Genomic DNA, 22565 nt, shown 5'->3' with positions numbered 1-22565 from the left:
GGGACTTAGGACTTTCCAGCGCTCGATGGGTGGAGCTCCAGCGTCACCCCAGCCCCAGGGCACAGGGGCGGGCGTGCTGCCTCCTGCCTCCTCCGAGTGCCTTGCCAACCACTAAGCGCGCTGGCCACACAGGGGGCCAGGCAGGGGATGCGGGCTTCGCAGGCCACACTCGCCCGGGTGCGCCCGAGCGCCAGGGCAGCCTGTGAAAGGTCTGATTACAGCACACGTGCCAGGGCCTGCCTTGGTCAGTGGAGACGAACACAGGCCCCGCCCTTAAGATGAAAGAGGCAGGTGAGCGGTCTCCATTTGTTCATCAGACACGTCAGGGTTACAGGCCCCACCAGGCCAGGCTCAGCCTGCGAGGGAGGAGCCAGTGCCCGTTTCCTTAGAGACGGAGCCTGGAGGTGGCAGGCGGCCTGTGGGGACACGGCGCCCGGGCTGCTTCCGGCCCCTCCTGGTGCTTCCTCCTCCGAATCCACACTGGGCTTCAGAATCCTTCTCAACATGACTCCAGGCGGCCTTCTTCCTTGAGAAGAAAGTCATCTGCTCTCACAGACCTAAAAGTAACACGTTGTCTTTGTATTTGGAGAGAGTAACAACTCATTTTGATGGAAGAGCAGTCTTTCCTTTATGGCTGGAAAAATGGGTTGTAGGTAGGAAAACATTGGTGTGTACTAGCAAGTCTGCTGCTCAGAGATTTTAAAAGGGCATCGTTATAGGTTTTATCAAATTAATTGAAAGAAGGTTGATAAAGCCAATAGTGTGACTAACACACGCACTTGGGGATTTCACGCTTCTGAAATGCTGCTCTGGGCCCGTTCCCTCCTCAGCTCTGGTCTCCCTGCCTCTTTCCCGTCCTGACTGCTTTCTCTTCCAGAGGAGGGTCCAGCAGGGGACGTGGCCTGCTTGTTCTCTGATTAGGGTTTTGCTGCCCGGAGCTGGAGAGCTGGCTTGTCGCCTGTCTCTGGCCTGGCTCTTCATTGTAAAGTGGATGTGATCCCTGCCTCATGGGGCAGGCCGGGGGGGTGGGGAGGTTAAATTATGGAACTAAGCGAATGGCCGTGTGTGAACCCTAAGAGTTTATCTTAATCTATAGAAGAAGCTGGTGCTTGGTGTTAATTTTCCACGATTACTGACAGAGCCCCTGTGCGGTGCAGGGCTCTCCCGGCTGCTCCAGGAGACGCAGGTGGGCACGATGTGGACCCTCCATCCACTGGGGGCGGTGGGACGTGGGCACTGATCATGCTTGCCTCTGGCCTGGACCCTGGAAACATGATTCTCACCATCCTCCCCTGACGCAGGCATGGGGCCACGGTAGTTTCCTCCCTAAAGCCTGGCGGGGGCGTCCGGTGGGCTGTCCGTGCGAGGTCTGAGCGCTGTCTGCTCCCGGCCCTCCCGGCTCGTCCCACCTCACCTGTGCAGGTGTCCCTTTGTCTCCTCAATCTCTGCCTGGCTGCATCTTCCTGGTTCAGCAGGTCTCCGTTAAAAGCCACTTCATCAGAGAGGCCTCTTCTGATCTCAGTCTAAATTACAGCCCTTTTGTTGAAGTTATTGCTTCATTTTATTCTCGTACCCTGTGTTGCTAATGACAATTCTATGTCAATCTAATTCTCATTCACATGCGTGCAGCCTTTAGAAATTCCTTTTCCTCGTGGCGCTTATAGAATTTTCTCTTTATTCTTGATGTTCTGCGTGTCACTCTGACACATCTGAGTTATTTTCCCTCGTTTTTTTCCTGCTGGCACTCTGTGGGCACTTGCATTGTGCTCTTTGGTGATTTTCCTTAGTGCCGGGAAATCATAGCTATTAAATCTTCACGGCTATTAAGGCTTCAAATGTCTATTCTCCTTTTCTGGAATTCCTGTATGATGGATATTGGGATTTGTGGGTTTTTTTCTTCAACACTCAACTTGATAACTTCAAAACCGAAACAAAACTTTCCATCTCCTTCTCTCTCAGTGTTGCTTTGTAGACAAGTTCTTCATCCTAATTATTTGTCTCATGAATTAGCTTTTATCATTGGCCATTCTGTTACTCAGCCTGCCTATAGAGTAACTTGTTTCAAAAATGTATTTCATGCACGAGATTCCCTAGTTGGTCCTCTTTCATTGCCGCTTGCTCTTGTTCATAGGTGCCTGTTCTCTCTTGTCTTTATGAGGATATTCAGTGTCTTTCACAGTCAGATTCTGGCTGCCCCGTTGAGTCCTGTTTCCTGGGTTGTTATTTCTTTTTTCACGATGTTGGTGCCCCTCCAATGTCTGCTGATTCTTGATGGTGAGATCAGTCTGTTAGTCGGTATTTCTTGCTAGACTATCAGTTCTTCTCCAAATATTACTACTGTAATGATTTCCTTTCTTTTCAAAAGATAAGAAAAAAACCGAGAACTATCCAGAGATTCAGGGGCCCGTGTGTGCCAAGTGTGTCAACCGCCCTTCAGCAGTGGTTCATGGAGCTGTCACAGCTGTGACAGGGGGTGGCAGTAACATGCCAGCCCTGCATTCCAGGTTGTAATGGCACTTGCTTTGCTTGTCTCTTTGTTTCCTTACGTTTAAATGGAATGCCCCCTCCCCTTAAGGCCAGATTGTCAGTTTGGGGGATTTCACTGGGGAACCTGTAATCTCAGGGAAGCCTCTTACCGAATGAAGGCACGTGTAGAGAATTTACGGAGAACGGAAGTTCGCTTGGATGTTGGCCTGCTTTGTGCACAGCTAGGCAGGTGCCTGTCAGCACCCACACCCACTCGTGGGAGGCAGATACCTCAGGGAGCTAGATGAGGCCACGAGACGATGCCTGTGGTTCAGAGCAGGGTCCTTATCGCGGGAGAAAAGAGATCCAGTGAGGGGATGAGGAGCAGCTTCCGGGACAGTCAGGTGAGCAGGTGAATCCCGCACAGGTGGGTTGATGGTCACGGCCGACTAGGCAGAGGCAGCAGTGTAACCAGCCCCCTGGGCTCCAGGTGCAGGCCTGTGGGGAGGAGCTTAAAAACGGGACATTATTTATAAGTACATTAGGCTGTTGGTGGTTTTGAATCTCCTTTGAGATGGGAAGTATCATAACGGACTCTGTGTTTTAGGAGGATGGTTCTGGGGTGGGTTGGAGTGGGGGGCAGCGGGGGGGGGGGGACCGGGAGGGGCCTTGATGTCCCGTCAGAACTCCGTCCTCTGCTCCCACCGTACCCTGTCCTGCTCCGACAGGGTGTCTCCACGGTTGATTACGACCTGTCTCCTGCCCCGAGCCGCGTGAGGGCAGGCTGGTGGTCCACTCGCCTCCAGAACTGCGGAGACGTGGCTGAGCGTGGAGCCCCCGTGGGGATCGGGAGGGGGCGGCCGGTTGGACTTCGCAGAGCTGGGTGGATGCTTGCACTTATCCGATGAGGGAGACGGAAAACCAGAGATGACCGTGGGGCTTGGAGCTTGGAGTCTGGGAGACGCAGTGTCTCAACAGCAGAAGCAGGAAAGTCCACAGAAGAGACTCACTTCTGGGGAAAACCATCAGGTCGACTTGGGACGTGCTAAGGGTGGGGTACCGGGGAGACTCCACAAACAGCCCGTTTCCCCGTTTCGGTTCTGAACAAAACAGGAAATAAAGCAAAATGTGCCAAAACATGGTCAGGATCCGTGAGGAAGGCTGGGGGAGTGTGGAGCTTAGGCTGAGAGCAGGACGCACCTGCCAGCGAGCCTGAACGGGGTGATGTGCTCACCTGGTCACAGGTGTCCCCGTGCGGGAGGACCCTGCCCCTGAGCAGCAGTGTACCCTCTGGGGGGTGCTCACACTGAAGGGACAAGGGGACGCCGACTCGTGTGCCCACGTTTATTCTTCCCGAGAGTACTGGCCAGACAAGGGCCGAGAGAGGCCGGCACGGGCGTGAGGGGCAGCAGAGCAGCCAAGGCGGGTCCTGGGGAGCCCTGTGCACCAGAGGGCGGACTGGGAGGCAGCCCAGAGGGACGGAGGGAGAGAGGGACAGACGCGTTCCCGGAGGGAGCGAGGAGGCAAGGAGGCAGAATCCTGAGAGGAGACTTGGGGAGGGAGACCTCGAGCCAAGGGTGGGAGCAGGTTGGGAGGAAGGGGTGAAACCCCCCCGGGGGTGGGGTGGGAAGAGGGAGGCCAAGGGGCCTGGCTGGCGGCACAGACGAGCAGCTTTCTCTGGTCGTCCCTCTGTACAGATACTGGAGCCCGGCGCTCAGAGCAAGGTCCTAAAGGCATGTGACTTCTTCCACAGGGGATGCTGGAGAGAAGGGGGACAAAGGTGCACCAGGACGGCCTGGAAGAGTCGGCCCCACGGGAGAGAAAGGTACCTGCTGCCCCTGGGCCCCAAGGGCACAGCTGGGGCACCGGCTCCTGCGAGAGCTGTTGGTGGGGAGGTGGGGGGGCGTTCGAGAGGAACCCGACACGTGTGTAGGTCTCAGGACTGAAGCAGGGCACAGAGAGGGCTCTTTAAACGGCTCCCTGGTTCTGGCCTGCCTGGCACCGAGAAACAAAGTGCCTCCTGGGAGGTGTGCCTAACTGGATGGTTGTGTGTATGGAAATTCAGCGCTCGCTTGGCCTCAAGTGCAAAATGGGGGTCATTTGTGATCGTTACACATATAAATGCAATTATGAGGGTGTGCAAACAGTGATGGAGGCGTGTGAACAGTGATGGAAACAGTCATGCAGGTGTGCAAAGGAGAGAGAGCACAGATTTGGGTGGGGCACGGGGGGTTACACCGTGGCCTCCCATTTTTGGCTAACGGACCCTAGTCACCTTGAATCTGTTTCCTCATTAGGAAAAAAAATAGTGTCGTTCAGCCTGCCTCCTGGGGTTGTGCTGAGGCTTACAGAAAATAGATCCTACCTAAAAAAGGAGCCACATGGTACATGGTGATGTCAGTAAATGTCATCATTAGGATATACTTACTTTTGCTGCTTTAAAGTTTGTGAAATCCTTAAAAGCTGGGTTTGGAAGTGCTTTGTCAACGCCTGCACACTGGTTTGTGAGAACAGGCGCTGAGATTATCCAGCCCATCCCCACCCAGCCTCACGGCATCGGAGTTAGGTGGTTCTTGTAACAGCGCAGATAAAGGTTGTTACATTTTTAAGTCCATGCACTGTTTTTTCATTTTTAAATTTTTTTATTTTTTATTTTTTTTTAAAGTAACAATTCATTTTTTTTTTTTTTTTTTTTAGAGAGGGGTTGCTTCTTCCTTTATTTATTTATTTATTTATGGCTGTGTTGGGTGTTCGTTTCTGTGCGAGGGCTTTCTCTAGTTGTGGCAAGCGGGGGCCACTCTTCATCGCGGTGCGCGGGCCTCTCACTATTGCGGCTTCTCTTATTGTGGAGCACAGGCTCCAGACGCGCAGGCTCAGTAATTGTGGCTCACGGGCCCAGCTGCTCCGCGGCATGTGGGATCTTCCCAGACCAGGGCTCGAACCCGCGTCCCCTGCATTGGCAGGCGGATTCTCAACCACTGCGCCACCAGGGAAGCCCAATTTTTAAATTTTTATTTCTTTTTAATGTTGGTTTTTATTTTTGAATTAATTAATTTATTTATTTTGGCCACGCTGTGAGGCATATTGGATCTTAGTTCCCAGACCAGGGATCGAACCCGTGCCCCCTGCATTGGGAGCACTGAGTCTTAACCACTGGACCACCAGGGAAGTCCCAGTTTTTTCGTTTTTTGAGGTGTGATTTACGTACGTTCTCCTTTGAGAATGTACCATCAGTGAGGTTGGCAGCTGCAAATGCCTGTGAAACTCTGGTCATAGTCAAGATCCAGAGTACTTCTGTCCCCACTATCCCTCCATCAAGCCCAGGTGCTGATTTTTATTTCTTACTTTCCCTTTACTCATAACAAATTAATTAAAAAAATAAAAGAACTGTGCTCCTGGTTCAAAGTTCAAAACATACAGAAATTATTCACAGTGACCAGTCTCCTTCCCCTCCCCGCCAGCAGCCCTCCCCACTGACAACCACTGTTAGGTTTCTTTATCTTCACAGAGATACTTTGTAATGGCCGAGTGAACTCTATTCTTTCCTGCTTCTGTACAAACAATTGCAAAATGTACCTAATGTTCTGCATTTTGTTCTTTTCTCTTCTCCGTGTACTTGGAGATCATTCATTCTACAGGAGGACATGCAGGTTTTGCTTGCTCTCGCCTGGAGACATTGTGTCCATTCTTTATCTAACTGGTCTCCTATTACTGCAGATTTACAGTTCCCTAGGGCCTTGCTGCAGTGAGTGAGTAATCTTGTAAATGTCATTTTTTAGTGTGCACCAGTACAGCCTGAAGATAAATTCCGGGCAGAGTAATTGTTGATCAAAATGCACGTGCATTTGAAATGTTGGTGGATATGGCCTTCCAAAATGATCGAATCCATTTACTCTCTGTTTATTGAAGTGCAAGACGGCGGACCCCTTCACCCTCCCTGCCTCAGAAAGCTGCCAGTCTGGTAGCCGTGGAAGGCCACATCAGTGTGGCTTTAACTTAGTCTCTCTTATCATAAATGAAGTCAGCTTATTTTTCAGGTGTAAAAGTCATTGGTATTTCTTTTCTTTTTTTTCCTTTGTGAGGATTGTCTTTTCCTGTCTTTTTAAAAACCCTTCTTGGGTTCTTCTTTTTTTTTTTTAATTTTTATTTATTTTTCGGCTGCATTGGGTCTTCGTTGCAGTTTGTGGGCTTCTCATTGCAGTGGCTTCTCTTGTTACGGAGCATGGGCTCTAGGCTCGGCAGTTGTGGCGCACGGGCTTAGTTGCTCCACGGCATATGGGATCTTCCCAGACCAGGGGTCGAACCTGTGTCCCCTGCGTTGGCAGGTGGATTCTTAACCACTGTGCCACCAGGGAAGTCCCCCTCTATTGTCTTGTGAGGACAATGTCACATCTCACAGTTAGGAAGCGAATATCCCCCTATTCTGGATGGTCACAAATTCATTTTCATGATGCCATTTCGTTGATTTTTTTTTTTTTTTTCCCTTTGGCTGAGCTGTGCAGCATGTGGAGTCTTAGTTCCCTGACCAGGGATTGAACCCACGCCCCCTGCAGTGGAAGCACGGGGTTTTTGCATTGATGTTTTTTCAATGTAACGATGTTTGAGCTCAACGCGCATGCAGCAGGAAATGCCTAATTTCATGCCAGTGTGGACCCTTGGCTGCTCTCTCATCTCTGTCACTAGTGTCACCAACATGTAGCTCTCTCATCGCTCTCTCATCATCATCATTCTCTCTTATTCTCACTCTTGAAAAGGCAGGACAAGCACGCAGAGACTATAAATGCTGTTATTGTAGCGTCTGAATCTCCTGACGAGGATGAACGTTGCTGGGAAGGCAACAGCCTAATTCATTGCGTTTTCCTGTCGTTAACCACCGAGTTGAGTGCTGTTACGTGCTGAGATCTCGGGGAGGCCACCTGGAGCCCCAGAGTCACAGGGGGAGAACGGATGTGTGGGCCCTGGAGGGTAAATTGAGGCAGAAAGCTGCGGGGCAGTGTGGAGGGGAATTTGGGCTGGATCGAGAATCTGTCTTGTTTCAAGTTTTTCTAACATGTAACAGTAAGGTGTGCTCATGATAGAAAATTTATATATATATATAAAAGTGTTGAGAAAAATCAGGCATAATAAAATCATCCAGAGATAACCACTTATTTTGGTATATTTCCTTTTTCGGGGTGACTTTTCTTGCTTTGTTGTAATTATTTTGTGAATATAAGTTTGAACCTATTTCTTAAACTTAATGCCAAATTTTAGTGTAAGTATTTCTCATGCTATGAAAGCATTTTGATGAATGTCTCCTATCCATGGGTAACTTAAAACTCCACTGGGAGCGGTATGTCCGAGAGCAGAGTCCTGTGTGTGATTAGGGCAGGAGAGGGGAGCCTGGGCCGGCCCTTTACTGTCCCACTGACCTGCCTGACAAGGAAGCTGCCAGGCCAGGAGGCGATGGGGCAGTGATCACCGGCCTTGCCAGGGGTCTGGCTTCGCCGCTGACAAAATGAGCAGGTTTGGTCCGGGGTCTTTGCTACTTTGTAGAGTACAGAGAACAAGTCAACCCAAGTGGGATATATTTGGATTATTGAATAGTGGGATAGTTATGTAGAAATCTAGGAAATATCCGGTTTTGGATGACCTTTAAAAAGAGGACTGGCCATGGCATGATAGAATATAAGAGAATAAAATAGGATACAAGAACAGACATGTGATTGACTAAGATATTTACAAAAAGACGAAGAAAAAGGATGGAAAAGAAATCAATCAAAATATTAGTAGTAGACATTTCTGAGTTATAGGATTATGGACCTTTAAATTTCCTTCTTTCAATTCTTCTTTACATTTTCTCCTGTCTCTATCTTTGGTGTTCCCAACAATGTGCATGAACTATACTTTTGATGTTAACAGGTATTTTGAAAGGTTGCTGTGGCCGTGGCCCTGGCCTGTTGGCGATGTAGGCTCACCTGGAGGCCCAGGTGAGGGTTTGTGAGCTCTGGCGGCCTCCCACACACTCACGGGGTCAGCATGGCTGCACCTGGGCTCGTCGGAGCCCGGAAACTGAGAGCTGCGGCCAACCGCAGAAGCGCTAGCGCAGGTGCAGTGTGGCGAAGCTCGAGGCGGGCCGTGCTCGGGGCCCCAGGTGTGCTGGGAGACCACCTCAGCTCCAGGACGCCCCAAGGCTCCTCACTGGAACCGCTCTCCCGCCGGGATGCGGGATTCTCCCGGCCCCCTTCCCATCCTCCTGCACCCTGCTCTCGTGGAGGCGTTCCCAGCAGTGCCCTGCTCTTAGCGGATTGCAGCTGCTGCCCCGGGGGCCCGGTCCCCCACGGAGAGCAGTGACCGCTGCAGGGCGCGGGGCTGGGGAGACTCGCCTGGTTTCTGCCTCAGCTTGGCTTCTACGAAGAACGGCAGTGGGCTGGACCTGGGTACCTGTCCAGAGGCTTCTGAAAGGGGTTTCTGGGATGAGGGCTCCGGGCGGGAAGGGCAGGGTGTGGGCGGGGCAGACCCGCTCAAGGCCAGCCGTGCCGCTTACCAGCTGTGCTGGCTTCACACCCGCGCTTCCAGCCCGTGAAGGCAAAATAATAACGTGGTCGCTATCCGTCCCTATTGCTTATTAAAAGATGAAAGCTGGGAACTTGGGGGCAGCAAGCCTGGCGCACGGTGGGCCCTCGGGCAGCTGCCTTGTTCCCACTTCCGAGCTGTTCCAGCCCCACGCCCACCGGCACTGAACCCGAGGGGGGCCTCGCTCATCCCAGACAGCGGCCCTTTCACGAGGGCCCCTTCAGAGTCACCTGGGACCTTTCAAAAACGGTTATTTCCACTCGAGGCTGTGTTGATATTTCCCCAGGCACTACGTTAAGCCAACTTAAATCCTCAGTTGTGTTTATGGAGTGCACTTACATCATTCACACTTGATGTTCATTGTTTAGAAATTATTTTCACTGGAATTAATTTTCCCCTGTGAATTTTCACGGACTCCTTGAACAGTTTTTTTTTTTTAAGAATCAATTTTATTTATTTATTTATTTTTTGGCTGCGTTGGGTCTTTGCTGCTGCGCGCGGACTTTTCTCTAGTTGCGCCGAGCAGGGGCTACTCTTCGTTGTGGTGCGCAGGCTTCTCATTGTGGTGGCTTCTCTTGTTGTGGACCATGGGCTCTAGGCGCACGGGCTTCCATAGTTGCAGCACACGGGCTCAGTAGTTGTGGCTCGTGGGCTCTAGAGCACAGGCTCAGTAGTTGTGGCGCACGGGCTTAGTTGCACCGCGGCATGTGGCATCTTCCCAGACCAGGGCTTGAACCCATGTCCCCTGCATTGGCAGGCAGATTCTTAACCACTGCGCCCCCAGGGAAGTCCTCCTTGAACAGTTTTAACGTTTTATTTTTTACCTACCTCACATCTTCCCAACTCTCGCCTCTGCCATCCTGAGCTCTTCTGAGAGTGTCATTATTTGTACCTGGTTGAAAATTTCAGCTCTAAATTGTATAGAGAGGACTCTCCCATCAATTTTTAGTTAATGACAATTTTTCCCTGTGTAGTTTTAGCCAGCATCAGTTTTATTTGGTGATGGTTATTTCTACCAGTAACATTCTTTATGAAATTGTCAGAAGACTAAAAGCTCTTATTTACTTTCTTGCTAGTTTATGAAAAAGCGTGAGTAATTCCCTGCGATAGTCCAGAATTCCTCTCTGGTGTCCCATCTCCCTGGGTTTTTGCACATTTCTGTTTCCCCCGTGGGACCCTTTCCTTCACTTACCACCTCGCTCCTGACCGGGGTGTTCACGTCCCATCAAGAACCTGGCCCTTGGAAGGCGCTCGATCAATTGTTTGTAAAACATCTTGACATTCAATGTCTTGGGATGTCTCTGAAGTCTGTGGCTGACCTGTCTGTGGCTGAGGCCGCAGGTGGGCCTAACCTGCTCCTCCCCAGGTTCTAGAGAAGTCTGCGGGCCGAGGCCTCTGCACACGCCAAGCTGGGTTCATTCCCTGCTGCCTACTGAGCAGACAGCTCTGCTCTGAGGATGCTTCTCAAACCATGGGGACCAGCTGGGCCTGGAGTTAAAATGCAGCTTCAGCTTTGGTTGGGGGGGGCGGCCTGAGACGGGGCAAGTCCGTTGGCCGGCGCCGGGGCTGCCGATCGCCGGGCGCTGCGTGGGGTGGGATTGCAGGGTGATCGCGAGGATCTGGACACACTCCACCGGGCGCCCTTCCCACGTCGGCTTCCACGGAATGCAGGCTGCGTCGACATGGGGCTGCTGCAGGGGGGCTTCCTCTTCCGCTGATTTGCCTTGTGTTGGGGGGTGGCCTCTGGTCACACACTGAGCAGCGCCCCTGCTGAGAGCTCAAAACAGCTGTAGGAGAAAGCGCCAGAAAGCTGACGGCTGCCTTTTCTGGAATAACAAAGACAAGCCCAAGGGCCCACAGAGCCCCCGCTGTCGCTGTCCATTGTCCTTTATTGAAATGAGAGCTGTCCCCACACTGCCAGAGTGCACGCTGTGTGCACACAGCACGGAGCTGGCTTTGCTGACACGACCTGCTAAAAGCGTGTCGTCCCAGCTTTCAAGGCTCCTAGTCCCCAGACATGCAGCTAAGAGGCCGCCGGGGCCCTGGGCGCAGAAGCTGGGGACCCACCTGGCCTGCGATGGGGGAGGGTGACCCTACGTCAGGACGGGCTTTCTGGGCTCTGTAATGTGCACATTATCTCCGTTAAAAGTCGCTGAGGAAGCTGGATGCCAAGTGCTCTTTCTGCCTTGTCTCCTCTTCAGAGGACGCTGTGAGATCTTCATTAAAATTAATAAGAATTAGCAGCCCGCTGCGCGCTGGCCCCGTCCCTCGTGCATGTCCTGAGGACACATGTGCGCTAGCACACTTCTCACAAGCGGGACGGGATAGGAAGGGCTGGCACCGCGGCCACAGCTCCCTGGGGAGCCGCCACCGCCAGCTCTGGAGACTTAAAGGGACCGGATCTGAGTGCGTCTGGTGCGTTTCCAATCATCCCACACCAGCAGGGTGGGGAGATTTGTTTGGTTTTTGCAAAAAGCTTCTTGTCATTTGGAGAAGCAAGAGGAGGCGGAATGAAGCCAGCAGGGCTCTTGTTCAGATCCAGTCTCCTCTAGGCTGGCAACCACACTGCTTTCCTGCTGCTTTCCAAGGAGTGTCTGCGAGTTAAAGCAAGTCAGCATCGCAGACGACCTTGGGCTGCCCTCAAGTAGAGAGTGTGTGGGCATCTCGGGGAACTCAATGGTTCTTGCTTTTTCTTCTTCTCCAACACACCCCAGAGGTAGAATATTCCTATTAGGAACGGCAGCCCCACCCTTGACCTTGTGTGCAGGGTCACAGTGCAGGGGCCTGCTGTAGGCTCCTGCTTCCAGCTTTCAGCCCGAGTGCTGTGAGGATGAAAGGTTTGCTTGGTGTGTGTTTGTATGTTTGAACATGCTGTTTGTGAGTATGTGTGCATGTATGTGTGAATGTAGATATGTGTGCATGTGTATATGTATGTATATGCACATGCATGTGTATGTATATATGTATATGTATGTGCATATTTGGAATGCATGTGTGCATATGTATGGACGCACATATGTATATGTGTGCATATGCGTATGTATGTATGTGTATATATGTATGTGATTGTGTGTATGTATGTGAATGCATGTATGTGTGAATGCATGTATGTGTGCATGTATATGTATGTGAATGTGTATATGTATGTGTATGTATGTGAATGCATGTGTATGTGCATGTGTATGTATGTGTATATGTGTGTGAATGTGTGTAGATGTGCATGTATGTATATGTGTGTGAATGTGTGTAGATTTGCATGTGTGTATATGTGTGTATGTGTGTGTGAATGCGTGTATATGTGCATGTGTATATGTATATGCATGTGAATGTGTGTATATGTGCATGTGTGTACATGTATGTGAATGCATGTATGTGTGCATGCATGTATATATGTATGTGTATATGTATGTGAATGTGTGTATATGTGCATGTGTGTATATACTGTATGTGTATATGTATGTGAATGCATGTGTATGTGCATGTGCGTATATACGTGTGTATATGTATGTGAATGCATGTGCATGTGTGTATGTATGTGTGTATATGTGTGTGAATGTGTGTATATGTATGTGAATGTGTGTATATGTGTGTATGTGTATATGTATGTGAATGCATGTGTGCATGTATGTGTGCATGTATATGAATGTGTGTATATGTGCATGTGTATATATACTGTATGTGTATGTATGTGAATGCATGTGTATGTGCATGTGTGTATATATGTATGTGTGTATATGTGTGTGAATGCGTGTATATGTGCATGTGTGTATATGTGTGTATATGTGTGTATGTGTGTATATGTATGTGAATGTGTATATGTGCATGTGTATATGTATGTGAATGCATGCATACGTGCATGCATGTATATGTGTGTATATGTATGTGAATGCACGTATACGTGCATGCATGTATATGCGTGTGTATATATGTACGTGTGTATATATGTGTGTACACGTGTGTGTGTGCATGCGTTGCCCAGCACCAGCAGGCACCCACAGGTGGTGGCTGTTGTTACTCTGACCCCCCTCTTGGGCAGGACTGACGGCTGGGAGCCGTGCACGGCGGGGCGCTGGCCGTGCTGGCGGGGGTGGCCGTCCGCATCAGGCGCAGCTGCCCCCAGCGCCTAGCCTTCTGCACAGAGGCCCTCTTGTGAGGTCATCAGGGGGTGTTGCAAACCAGGTCTCCTCCGGTCCGAGGGCCTGGGCCGTGGGCCCCGAGGGTGCAGGGCTGAGCAGGGACAGGTGAGGCCTGGCCCCTGAGCAGTTCCTCACAGGTGAGCCGGCACCACGGGAGGCTGGGTGTCGGCTCTGCTCTCTCTGGTTTCCTATTTCCCACCTTCTGGGCCCCGGGGAGGGTCGTTTGTCTCCCACGAGCCTGCAGCATGCCCTCAGGCCCGGCCCTGGAAGTGCAGCCTTGGCTTGTGGCTGGGTGTGTGGAGACCAGGCCGCTGCCCCACAGCCGAGGTGAGGGCTCGGGGCCCTGGATGTGGCCAGGAGACCTGGGCCGATGTCCCATGCTCAGCGACCTGAGGGGTAATGCCACTTTGCAGGTGAGGAACCCGAGGCCCCGAGGACTGAGACTCACCCAGGGCTGCGCGGGTGGAGGGCTGGGACCTGGGCCTGGGCTGCCCGACTGTAGGCTGTGCCCTGGATCACTGGACACCAGTCGTACTAGCTGCATGACTGGTGGTGGGTGGCACCACTCCTCTGATGCCAGTTTCTCTTCTTCTGGGGCAGAGGGAAAGTGTACCAGTCAGCTGGGGCTGCCGCAACAAACATGGCAGATGTTTATTCTCTCAGCCCTGGAGGCTGGAAGTCAGAGACCATGGTGTCTGCAGGGCTGGTTTCCCTGAGGCCTCTCCCCGTGGGGCGCAGATGGCCGCCTTCTCCCTGTGTCCTCATGAGGCCTTTCCTCTGTGTGTGGTTCGCTGGGTGTGTCTTCCTCTTCTTACAGGGACACCAGTCCTGTCGGATTAGGCCCTCACCTTTCTGACCCCATGTAACCTTAATTACCTCTTGAAAGACCATCTCCAAATATGGTCACATTGGGGGTTAGGGCTTCAACATAAGAATTTTGGAGGACACACAATTCAGCCCATACGAGGTGGTAATGGCAATAACACTGTGAGGTTGAAATCCGTCGGTACATGTGGACACGCCTTCCTGGCACACGGTGTACCTGGAAGTATTCTAATTTATCTCTGAAAGTTGGAAAAACGAGCACAACTGCCCCAGATTGCAAGCACCTTTATTGCTAACACTAGTTTGCTCCTGGCAGCAGCAAGCAGTGGGTTACCATGGAATCTCAACCAACCTCCAAAGAGGGCTGCCCGCGGGGTCCGGTCCAGTCCTGCTCCAGCTTTGGGGCCCCTGGAATCACCCAGGGATGTGTTAAAATGCAGATTTCGGTGCTTGAGCTGGTGGGGCCTGAGGCTCTGCATGCTTGTGCAGATCCAGGGGGGTCATGGGGGACATGGATCGCTCCTGAGGAAGCAGCTTCCCAGCTCGGAGGGTCTGCCTCCAAATGACAGTTATAGTGGCCAACACTTACGTCCACCTGCTACGTGCCAGATGCCCTTCCCGACGGTGCTCGCGTTTCCCTCAGCGCCCAGTGAGATCGCTGTATTATGGCTATTATTAGCCCCATTATGTAGGTCAGAAATGCACAGAGATAGCACAGCCGAATGACAGGGGGCGGATCGGCTGGGCCCCAGGGCCCGAGCTCTAAGCCTTGTGCACACGGCGCTGCGGGCCCGGAGTCTCAGACAAGCTGTTATTACAGGACACCACTTTGCAGAGAGAAAACTGAGGCGCAGAGAGATTCAGCCTCGAAGCTAGAGCTGGGCCACAGACCTGGGGCTGCCTGACCCCCAGCCTTGGCCTGCACGGGTGACCTCCTGCAGCTCCAGCCTTCTCACATCGCAAACCGCAGGGGTCTCCAAGCCCGGTCCTGGAAGCAGCGGCATCCGCAGCACTTGGGAGCTCGACGGGGATGCCCCGTGGTGACGAGCCCCTGGGGGACTCCCACCCTGAGGTTTGCAGACCTGCAGCGCCTTCATTCCCCGCCTTGGGCTTGGGCTCACTGCCTGCCCCCATCCCCCTGCCCCGTGAGCTGCTGGCATCCGATTGATTTTCTATACGTGTGCCTGGTTTCTCGGAGCCCCCTATGGCAGGGGCCGCGTCCCACACTCCTCCAAGGGCAGGAGCTGGGCTCAGTACCTGCTGGGGGCAGGTGCCACGTGTCAGCAGCAACCTTGGATTAGTGGTAAAGTTCGGCTGTGCAATTGAGAGATGGGCTGAAAGCCAGAGGCTCTCCAATCATCCTCAGGTTATGACTTATTTACCACAGCAGGATGTGTGCTAGACCCTGACTGCATCCTTCAGCAGATGCAATGAATCATGAATTAATCGTCTGCTAAGCGGAGAGATTTTGTGCGGGGTTGGGGGGTGAGGGGGCAGCACTTTACCAGTTTTTGATCGCAGGTGTTTCCCCTCCAGGGTGCTCCTCCGAGCCTCCTTACCCGCTGCCTGTCCGCTTGGGGCGGCAGAAGCCGTCTGGGTGGGAGCAGAGGGGTGGGCAGGCGTTGTTTTGAGTTCCCCTCTGCGGGGAGGGGTCTCGGGGAGAAGTGACCCCAAGGTTGGTAGGAGGCCCACACTCCGTTCTCACCTTTTCTAGGTGGAATCTTAGCAAACAGCAGACTCTTCAGGTGATTGGTTTGCACTCACACCCAATCTGCCCCAATCTGCCCCAATCTGCCCATTAAAACGTGGACCAGACTCCTCTGCAGTGTTGGGTCTTCTGAACGAGGAGACGTGTTCCCCGGGCAGGAGGCCACTCTCCAGACTCTGGCGACCCTGCCCCCCTCCAGTGGGAGTTCAGTGGGATCCACATGCTGTGAACAATCCACCCAACTCATTACTGTAGGTGCAAATCCCTCGGACTCTGTGTCTCTGCCGTCCTGTCTGAAGATAGGGTTGGGTTGGGGGTCTCCGAGACCTCCTCCCGCTCTGGGCACTGTCTTCGTGGGACGGCCTGATGGAGCCCGAGCTTAATCCAGTTTATCAGGTCTTCACGTCCCCGTAAGGATGCCACAGCAAGTGTCCCAGCAGACCCTTCTGAGACAGCGTGAAAACAAGCCAAACCACCCCATGATTTGGCGAGATGTGAAAGTAAGAAAAGCATGAACACGGAGGTCGTCTCGACACTTATCCTGCTCAGCCCAGCTTCCCCAGGGCTCACGTTGACCCCAGGACCTCAGGAGGGGCACGATGGAGAGTTAGGGACGGGAACGCTGGCCTTTTGAAGGAAAGGTGTTCAGAAGGAGGATGGCGGCCAGGGGCCCTGGAACGACAGCAGTAGCCGAGCGTGCGTTCCAGGGACGCGGGCTTTTCTCTGGGACAATTTGCAAGAGGCTGAGCAGAGAGTCTGCGGTCATCTTTGAGCTCAGACCACACTAATGGGCTCGAGGGTCCGGACAAGTGGCTCGGGGGCCATAGCCAAACACCACAGACACGGGGGCTTAAACCCCTGGCACTGATTTCTCATGGTTCTGGAGGCAGGGGTCCCAGAGCAGGCTGTCTGCACGGTTGGGGTCTGGGGAGGACCCTCTTCCTGGCCTGCAGACGGCCGACTTCTGGCCGTGTCCACAGATGGTGGGAGGGAGGATTCCAGGCTGTTCATCCTCTCATCGGGGGACGCATCCCGCCCCCATGACCTCCTCTAACCCTGACCCCCTCCAGATGCATCACGTGGGGGTCAGGGCTTCAGCCTATGAATCTGGGGGGCACGTCGGTCCACAGCAGGCGGGGACAGCGGTCAGGCCTGCCTGGGGGCATGATGCTCCCGTGTGGGAGAAAAGACAGGGCGGGGAAGCTGAGGGGAAGACCTCAGGGGAAAACAGTTCAGACGCTTGAAGGACTGTCTGTGGGCGGTGCATCTCTCTGGCTGCAAAACCGGAACTGCTGGGTGCACGGAGCAGGCGGCAGCTTTCGAGTTCCTGCAAGTCACTGAAGGAACACTTTTCTACGGCTGGAGCTGCCTCAGGACGGCTGCGCTGGGGGGGTGCACTTAGAGCCCCAGGGGCCTCTGTGGTCCCGTCTGGCCCAAGAGCTGGATATCCTGTTCCTCCTCCAGCGATAAAGTAAAGCCCCTCACCATATCCTCAGAGTGGAATATTTACTAAATAAATACTTATTTAGTAAATATTTTGGCATGTATCACTGCAAGGCAGTGCTTATCAATGATTTCAGCGCTACTTCTTTTACTGGATTACCAATAGGGTGAGTGCAGTTGATTGACTGACTGGCTGACTGATTGAAAACTTTTTTTCCTGTTATCTTTTCCCTCTCACTGCTCTGCTGTTTTCCTGTTAGAGAATTAATCAGGTTGAAATGCTGATAACGTGACACAGAAAGGCTATCTATTCCTCGACCCTGGAAGGACCAGTCAGGAGACTGAAGCAGGGCCGGGCTGTCAGGGTGGCTGAGAGGGGAGGGCAGGGCTGGCCCGGATGACGGAGCCGGTACCCGACCGCGGCTGCCCCAGCGAGCCCGGCGCTCCCTGTCCCGCCCAGCCCTGCAGGAGCTGTCTGCCCCCGGGATCCTGCTTCCTCACCTCCCGCCCCAGCCTCTGAGACCCTCCGGGTGGTCCCCGTCCTCGTCCTACGGCTTCTCTGGGCTTCTTCTGACAGTTGTCGGCACCTCCCTCCCTCTCTCGCCTCCCCCTTCAGCCCAGCGGCTCGCCTTCCTCAGTGCGGTGCTCCAGGGTCCCCGGCCTGCTCTTCCCACGGGGCGCCTTCTCGCTGGGCCCCCTGGTGCAGGTCTGTGCACGCGGGGCCCCCGGGCTCCATCCCCACCCCAGACACGGTCCCCGCAGGCCTGCCGGACACCTCTCCTCGCTCGTCCCGGGCATTTCGACCTCAGGGTGCCGTCTTCTTGCCCCTTCTCCCTCCTGCCCTCCGGGGACAGGCACCCCTACCCACCAACGACCAGGCCAGAGGCTTGGGCACCACTGTCCCCTTCACCCTGACCCTCCCTCATGCTGTCATTCAGACGTGGTCGTTTCTGCCTCCCAGACGTTTCTCAAGTCTGGGAATTTCTCCCTCCCCTCCCGACACCGCTTCCCTGGGCCGCCTCCAGCTGGTGCCGGTCTTGCCCCTGTCCAGGCCTTGTACACGTGTGACCAGAGGCATGGTGACACGGTCCTGGCTGGTGGCTCTCTTCTCCCCAGCTCCCGGAGGCCTCCTCAGCGCCCTGGGCACCTCCTGTTACAGTACTAGCGGTGTGAGTTACCACCGGCCGCTTATCTCCCCGACCCCCCGCAGACTCTGAGCCCTGTCACTCCTGTGTCCCCAGCGTCACGCACTGTACACAGTGTCCGGGGCAGGAGTTGCCTCGTGGCGGGACCAGGTACTTGACCCGGGCAAGCGCTTAGCCCCCGTGAACCCCATCTGCGCGATGAATCCCTCCTGTAACCAAATAAGAGAACATATGTGCACGTGCTCTGTGCCAGACACTTCACCCTTGTGCGGACGTAAGCCGGCTTTGGGTGGGGCGTCTGCATTTCTGCTGTGGTTCACCCCTCAGCCTGTGTTCTGTCCTCTGACCTCGACCTGGCCTGAGTTGTGGGAACATCACAGAACTAGGACTTGCTTGCTGGCTGGAAGTGCTCAGTCTAAGGCGCTTGGTTGGGTTGAGGACATGGGGATGTACCGCATGGCCTCCTCTGTTCTGCAGTGTGTGTGACTTTAGGGGAGGTGTGTCTTCCTTTGGGAAATACATCAGCAGGTGACATGTAGAACCTTCTGGGGTCAGTCGGATACCCGACCTTGGAGAGGTTAAACAAGAGTTGTAACGTGTTCGGTCTCCTTGTGTGTGTGTGTGTGTGTGCGTGCATGTTCACGTGGGGTGATACACAGGAGGTGTACTCATTACCTGTGCCTCGACCAACTGTGATCTCATTGCTTTCCACAGGAGACGTGGGTGACAAAGGACAGAAAGGCGGCGTGGGGCGCCATGGAAAGATTGGTCCCATTGGTTCTAAAGGTACTTCCGGCACACCTCCGCTCACGTCCCCTTGCAGGCTCACCGCCCGGGCGCGTAAAGAGCAGCTGGTGGTCGTGTTTATTTTGTGCGCTTTATGCACGATAAGCTCTGTGCCAGCGTTTGCGTTCTGGGATTGATCGGACTTGACTGGGTGCCAGCAGGTGGGGGGGGCGCTCCCTGCCCCTCGGGGTTCCCGTGCTGCCTGGGGGAGAATCAGGAGCCCCAGTCCAGCAGCGGAAGGACCGGGCTCCCGACACGCTGTCCGTCCACCCGCAGCTCGGGTGACTCAGACCCTCTGAGGCTGGGGGGTGGCTCCCCGAGAGCACGGCGGGCAGGAGGGTGACAGCGGCGTGGAGGCAGCGCCGGTGCCCACGCGACCCCGTTTGACCTGCACCACCCTGGAGGGTGGGCAGCTCGGGAGACTGTCCCCAGGGCAGTTCAGGGGTCGCTCAGCATCTCCCGGCTCTTCCGCGCCCCCTGCCCCCCATTCTGCACTCAGTCAGCAAACGTTTTCTGAGCCCCTGGCTTGTCCTGCGCCTGTGCTGGACCCCAGAAGGCTCGGGGTGAAGGAGGCGAGGGCCCCCAGCCCCGTGAAGGGCTCCCCCAGGTCCTGTCATGGGTGCTGGCAGCAGGAGACAGAGGCTGGGGGGCTTGGGTCTGGGAGGGAGTTTGGCTGTCATCTGCTCTGCCCAGCGCGGAGCCCGCAGTCCTGTGCCCCATCCCCCTGCCTGGGGCTTTGAGCTGTGAGTGGGTCCAGGTGGTCAGTTCTGATACATGGCACGGACCTCCCCAGGCCCAGCCCGTCCCTGGTGGGAAGGGTCCCTCAGCCAGGACCGAGACGAAGGGTGGGGCCAACTTGGCGAGCTGCGTGTCTCCTCCCGGCAAATCCGTGGGAAACACCTGCCCCGTGGATTCATTACAGAGCACACAGATCGATATGCATGATGTAGAGAGGGATGCGGGTGCTTTGAAAAGCTTAAAAAAATTGTGGTAAAATATTTGTAACATAAAATTTGTCACTTTAACTATTTTCAGTGTACAATTCAGTGACACTAAGCACGATTGCAATGTTGTAGAACCACCACCGCTATACATTTCCAAAATGTTTTCATTCCCCCAGAGAGAGACTCTGTCCTCATGAGGGAATAACGCCCCACACCCCTGCAGCCCCTAGCAGCCTCTAATCTGCTTTCTGTCTCTATGAACTTGCCTGTTTAGATATTTCATATAAATGGAATCATACAGTATTTGTCCTTTTGTGTCTTATTTCACTTGGTATAATGTTTCCAAGGTTCATCTATGTTGTAGCAGGTGTCAGAATTTCCTTCCTTTATAAGGCTGGATAATATATTCTGTTGCATGGATGGACCACATTTTATTTATCCCTTCATCTGCTGATGGCCACTGGGGTTGTTTCCGCCTTTTAGCTGCTGTGAAGGACGCAGTGGTATTACTGGCTACAAGTAGGGATGTGTGTGCTTTTAACATACAGCATGTGCTCTGGGTAAATGTCAGAGTCTCACCAGGGGGCAACTTGCCAAGAAGGCCCTTGCTGGGCTTAGCTCACCTGATCTGCTCCATCTCTGAGACTGCCATCCTGGGTCCTTGTCAAGATGATCCTTGAGTCATTTTCAAACTCCTGATGTTGATAAAAGAAAAAAAAGGAATCACTTGGATGGAGACTGCCGAGCTCTCTCCATCCCCATCAAACGGAACATGACTCTCCAAGGATGTAGAAGTCGCTGCCCCTTCACTGTCCCAGGTCAGCTGAGAAGCTTAAGTTCTCTCAGGGGGAAGAAAGGTAGTGCTGTAGGAATCTTCCTGTGATTTTAAAATAAATATCCATTGTCTGATTTTAGAGCAGCTAGAAAGCTTTGTTGCCACGATTTTCTCCTATCCCTTTGTTTCATAAGTTGGAAGAAACGGAGGGGCAGAGTGGCTGAGTCGTCTGTCTGTCCACAGAAGGCGGGCGCCCAGGTGTCCTGGTGGCTGTGCCCCTGGGACACCTTGCTGCCTCTCAGAGAGGCACAGGGAGGACCGATCTCATCTTGACTCTGTTTGGATGAGGTAACCTCTAAGGTCCATCCGTCTCTGACGTTACCTGTTCTACCTGAATTTTCTTGCTGTGATGTGGGACGTGGAGAGACCTGGCGCTGGGTGTTAAGGATTTCCGAGATGACAGCGTGTTCTAGGAAACAGGCTGGGTTTTCCAGAATTGACTTAAAGGATGCTCATCTGGTAATCTCTGAAGTCCCGTGACATGTGGATGTTCCACGTCACATAAACAGAGCCTGAAGAGTCAGTCGTCCTCAGACCATTCCTGCCTACAGTTCACCGCAGAAGGAGGGTCTGGGAGAAAGCGCAGGGCACCGCACATGGAAGAAAGAACATTGTTACCTGGACGTTTTGAACTCAGGGGACACGCCCCACCCCTGCTTCGTGACTTTGGTCTTGCTTCTCTTTTCCAGGTGAAAAAGGAGATTCTGGTGACATAGGACCCCCTGGCCCTAATGGAGAACCAGGTATGGCATAAAGGGTCCAAGGATTTTTTAGAAATGTGTTAAAATTGCACTTTTAAAAAGTATAAATCATGACATAAAATTTAAGAGGCTGGAAAAAGCGCGTGTAACTGACACGCCTTCCTCGTGTATCACACCCTCCTGTGGACTATTTCAATATTTGCTTTCCTGCTACCTGAATGTCTTCATTCCCGTTCAGGGCTGTGGTCTGCGCACCCACTGTGTATTATCATACCTCATCACGATCCGGCTTAGATACACGCGTCCTAAAGCGCACTTTCCTCCTTTCCTACTGCGTCTCTGGGAGCGTCAGGACCCCCTTCTCCTGACCACCAGCTTCTCTGAGAAGCGCGCCCGTACTTTCTGGTTCACGTTCCTCATTCTGGGTGTCCTTGCAGCCGACTCCCCACGACCCTTCTGTCACCGCGGACCCCGGCCCAGCTCAGTGGACTTAACTGACTTCCCTGCCGGCCGTCCCTCCCTGGTGCCAGGAGACCGGGCCACGGGCAGCCCCCGTCCTCCCTGCCTGCCGCCCTGTTGCCCCGCTTCTTCCTCTCTTCTCAGAGGAGCTCTGCCTGCTGCCCTTTCTTCTTTCTCCATGTGGCACAGCCTGCTCCCCGCTCCAACCCCACCCCTGCTCCCCCGGGTTCGGCTGCACCTGCCCCCCGCCCACCTGCCCAGCACGCACCTCCACCGTGATGTCACTCAACCCCTGTCCCCGCCAGGTTCAGGCTGTCTATGCGCAGTGTCCCCCATCCCCCGCCGGACTGTCCCCCAGGTCTGTTTGTGTCCTGTTCCCGCCACCATCACTCAGGCTCTTGTGGCCTCTCAGCCCCGTTACTGAAACGCCATCCTAATGGGTCTGGACCTTCTGGTCCTCGTCCCCACCACGTGTGACCACAGGAGACACTTCACAGATACTAGATTGAGGGGGAAGATACAGTGTCTGAGCCCCTTGGGTAGGCCCTTCCTGTGAGCTGAG

General features: G+C 53.6%; 1 protein-coding gene across 5 annotated transcripts in view; it reads left to right on the top strand.

Annotated features, from left to right (window-relative positions):
* COLEC11 (collectin subfamily member 11) overlaps positions 1-22565 on the top strand; it is a 36403-nt gene that overhangs the window by 10802 nt on the left and 3036 nt on the right. For 4 of the 5 annotated variants that reach the window (XM_082356942.1, XM_082356939.1, XM_082356940.1 and 1 more), the window contains exons 3-5: positions 4220-4291; positions 18993-19064; positions 21533-21586. In XM_082356942.1, coding sequence (XP_082213068.1) covers positions 4220-4291; positions 18993-19064; positions 21533-21586 — 198 coding nt within the window. The remainder of the gene's footprint in view (positions 1-4219; positions 4292-18992; positions 19065-21532; positions 21587-22565) is intronic. The other variant, XM_082356941.1, reaches the window with a different exon arrangement.

This window comes from Balaenoptera borealis, assembly GCF_965194805.1.
Source record: "Balaenoptera borealis genome assembly, chromosome: 15".
NCBI classification, from domain to species: Eukaryota; Metazoa; Chordata; class Mammalia; order Artiodactyla; family Balaenopteridae; genus Balaenoptera; species Balaenoptera borealis.
The sequence above is the reverse complement of the archived record's forward strand: the minus strand, read 5'-3'. Positions and strand labels throughout refer to the sequence as shown.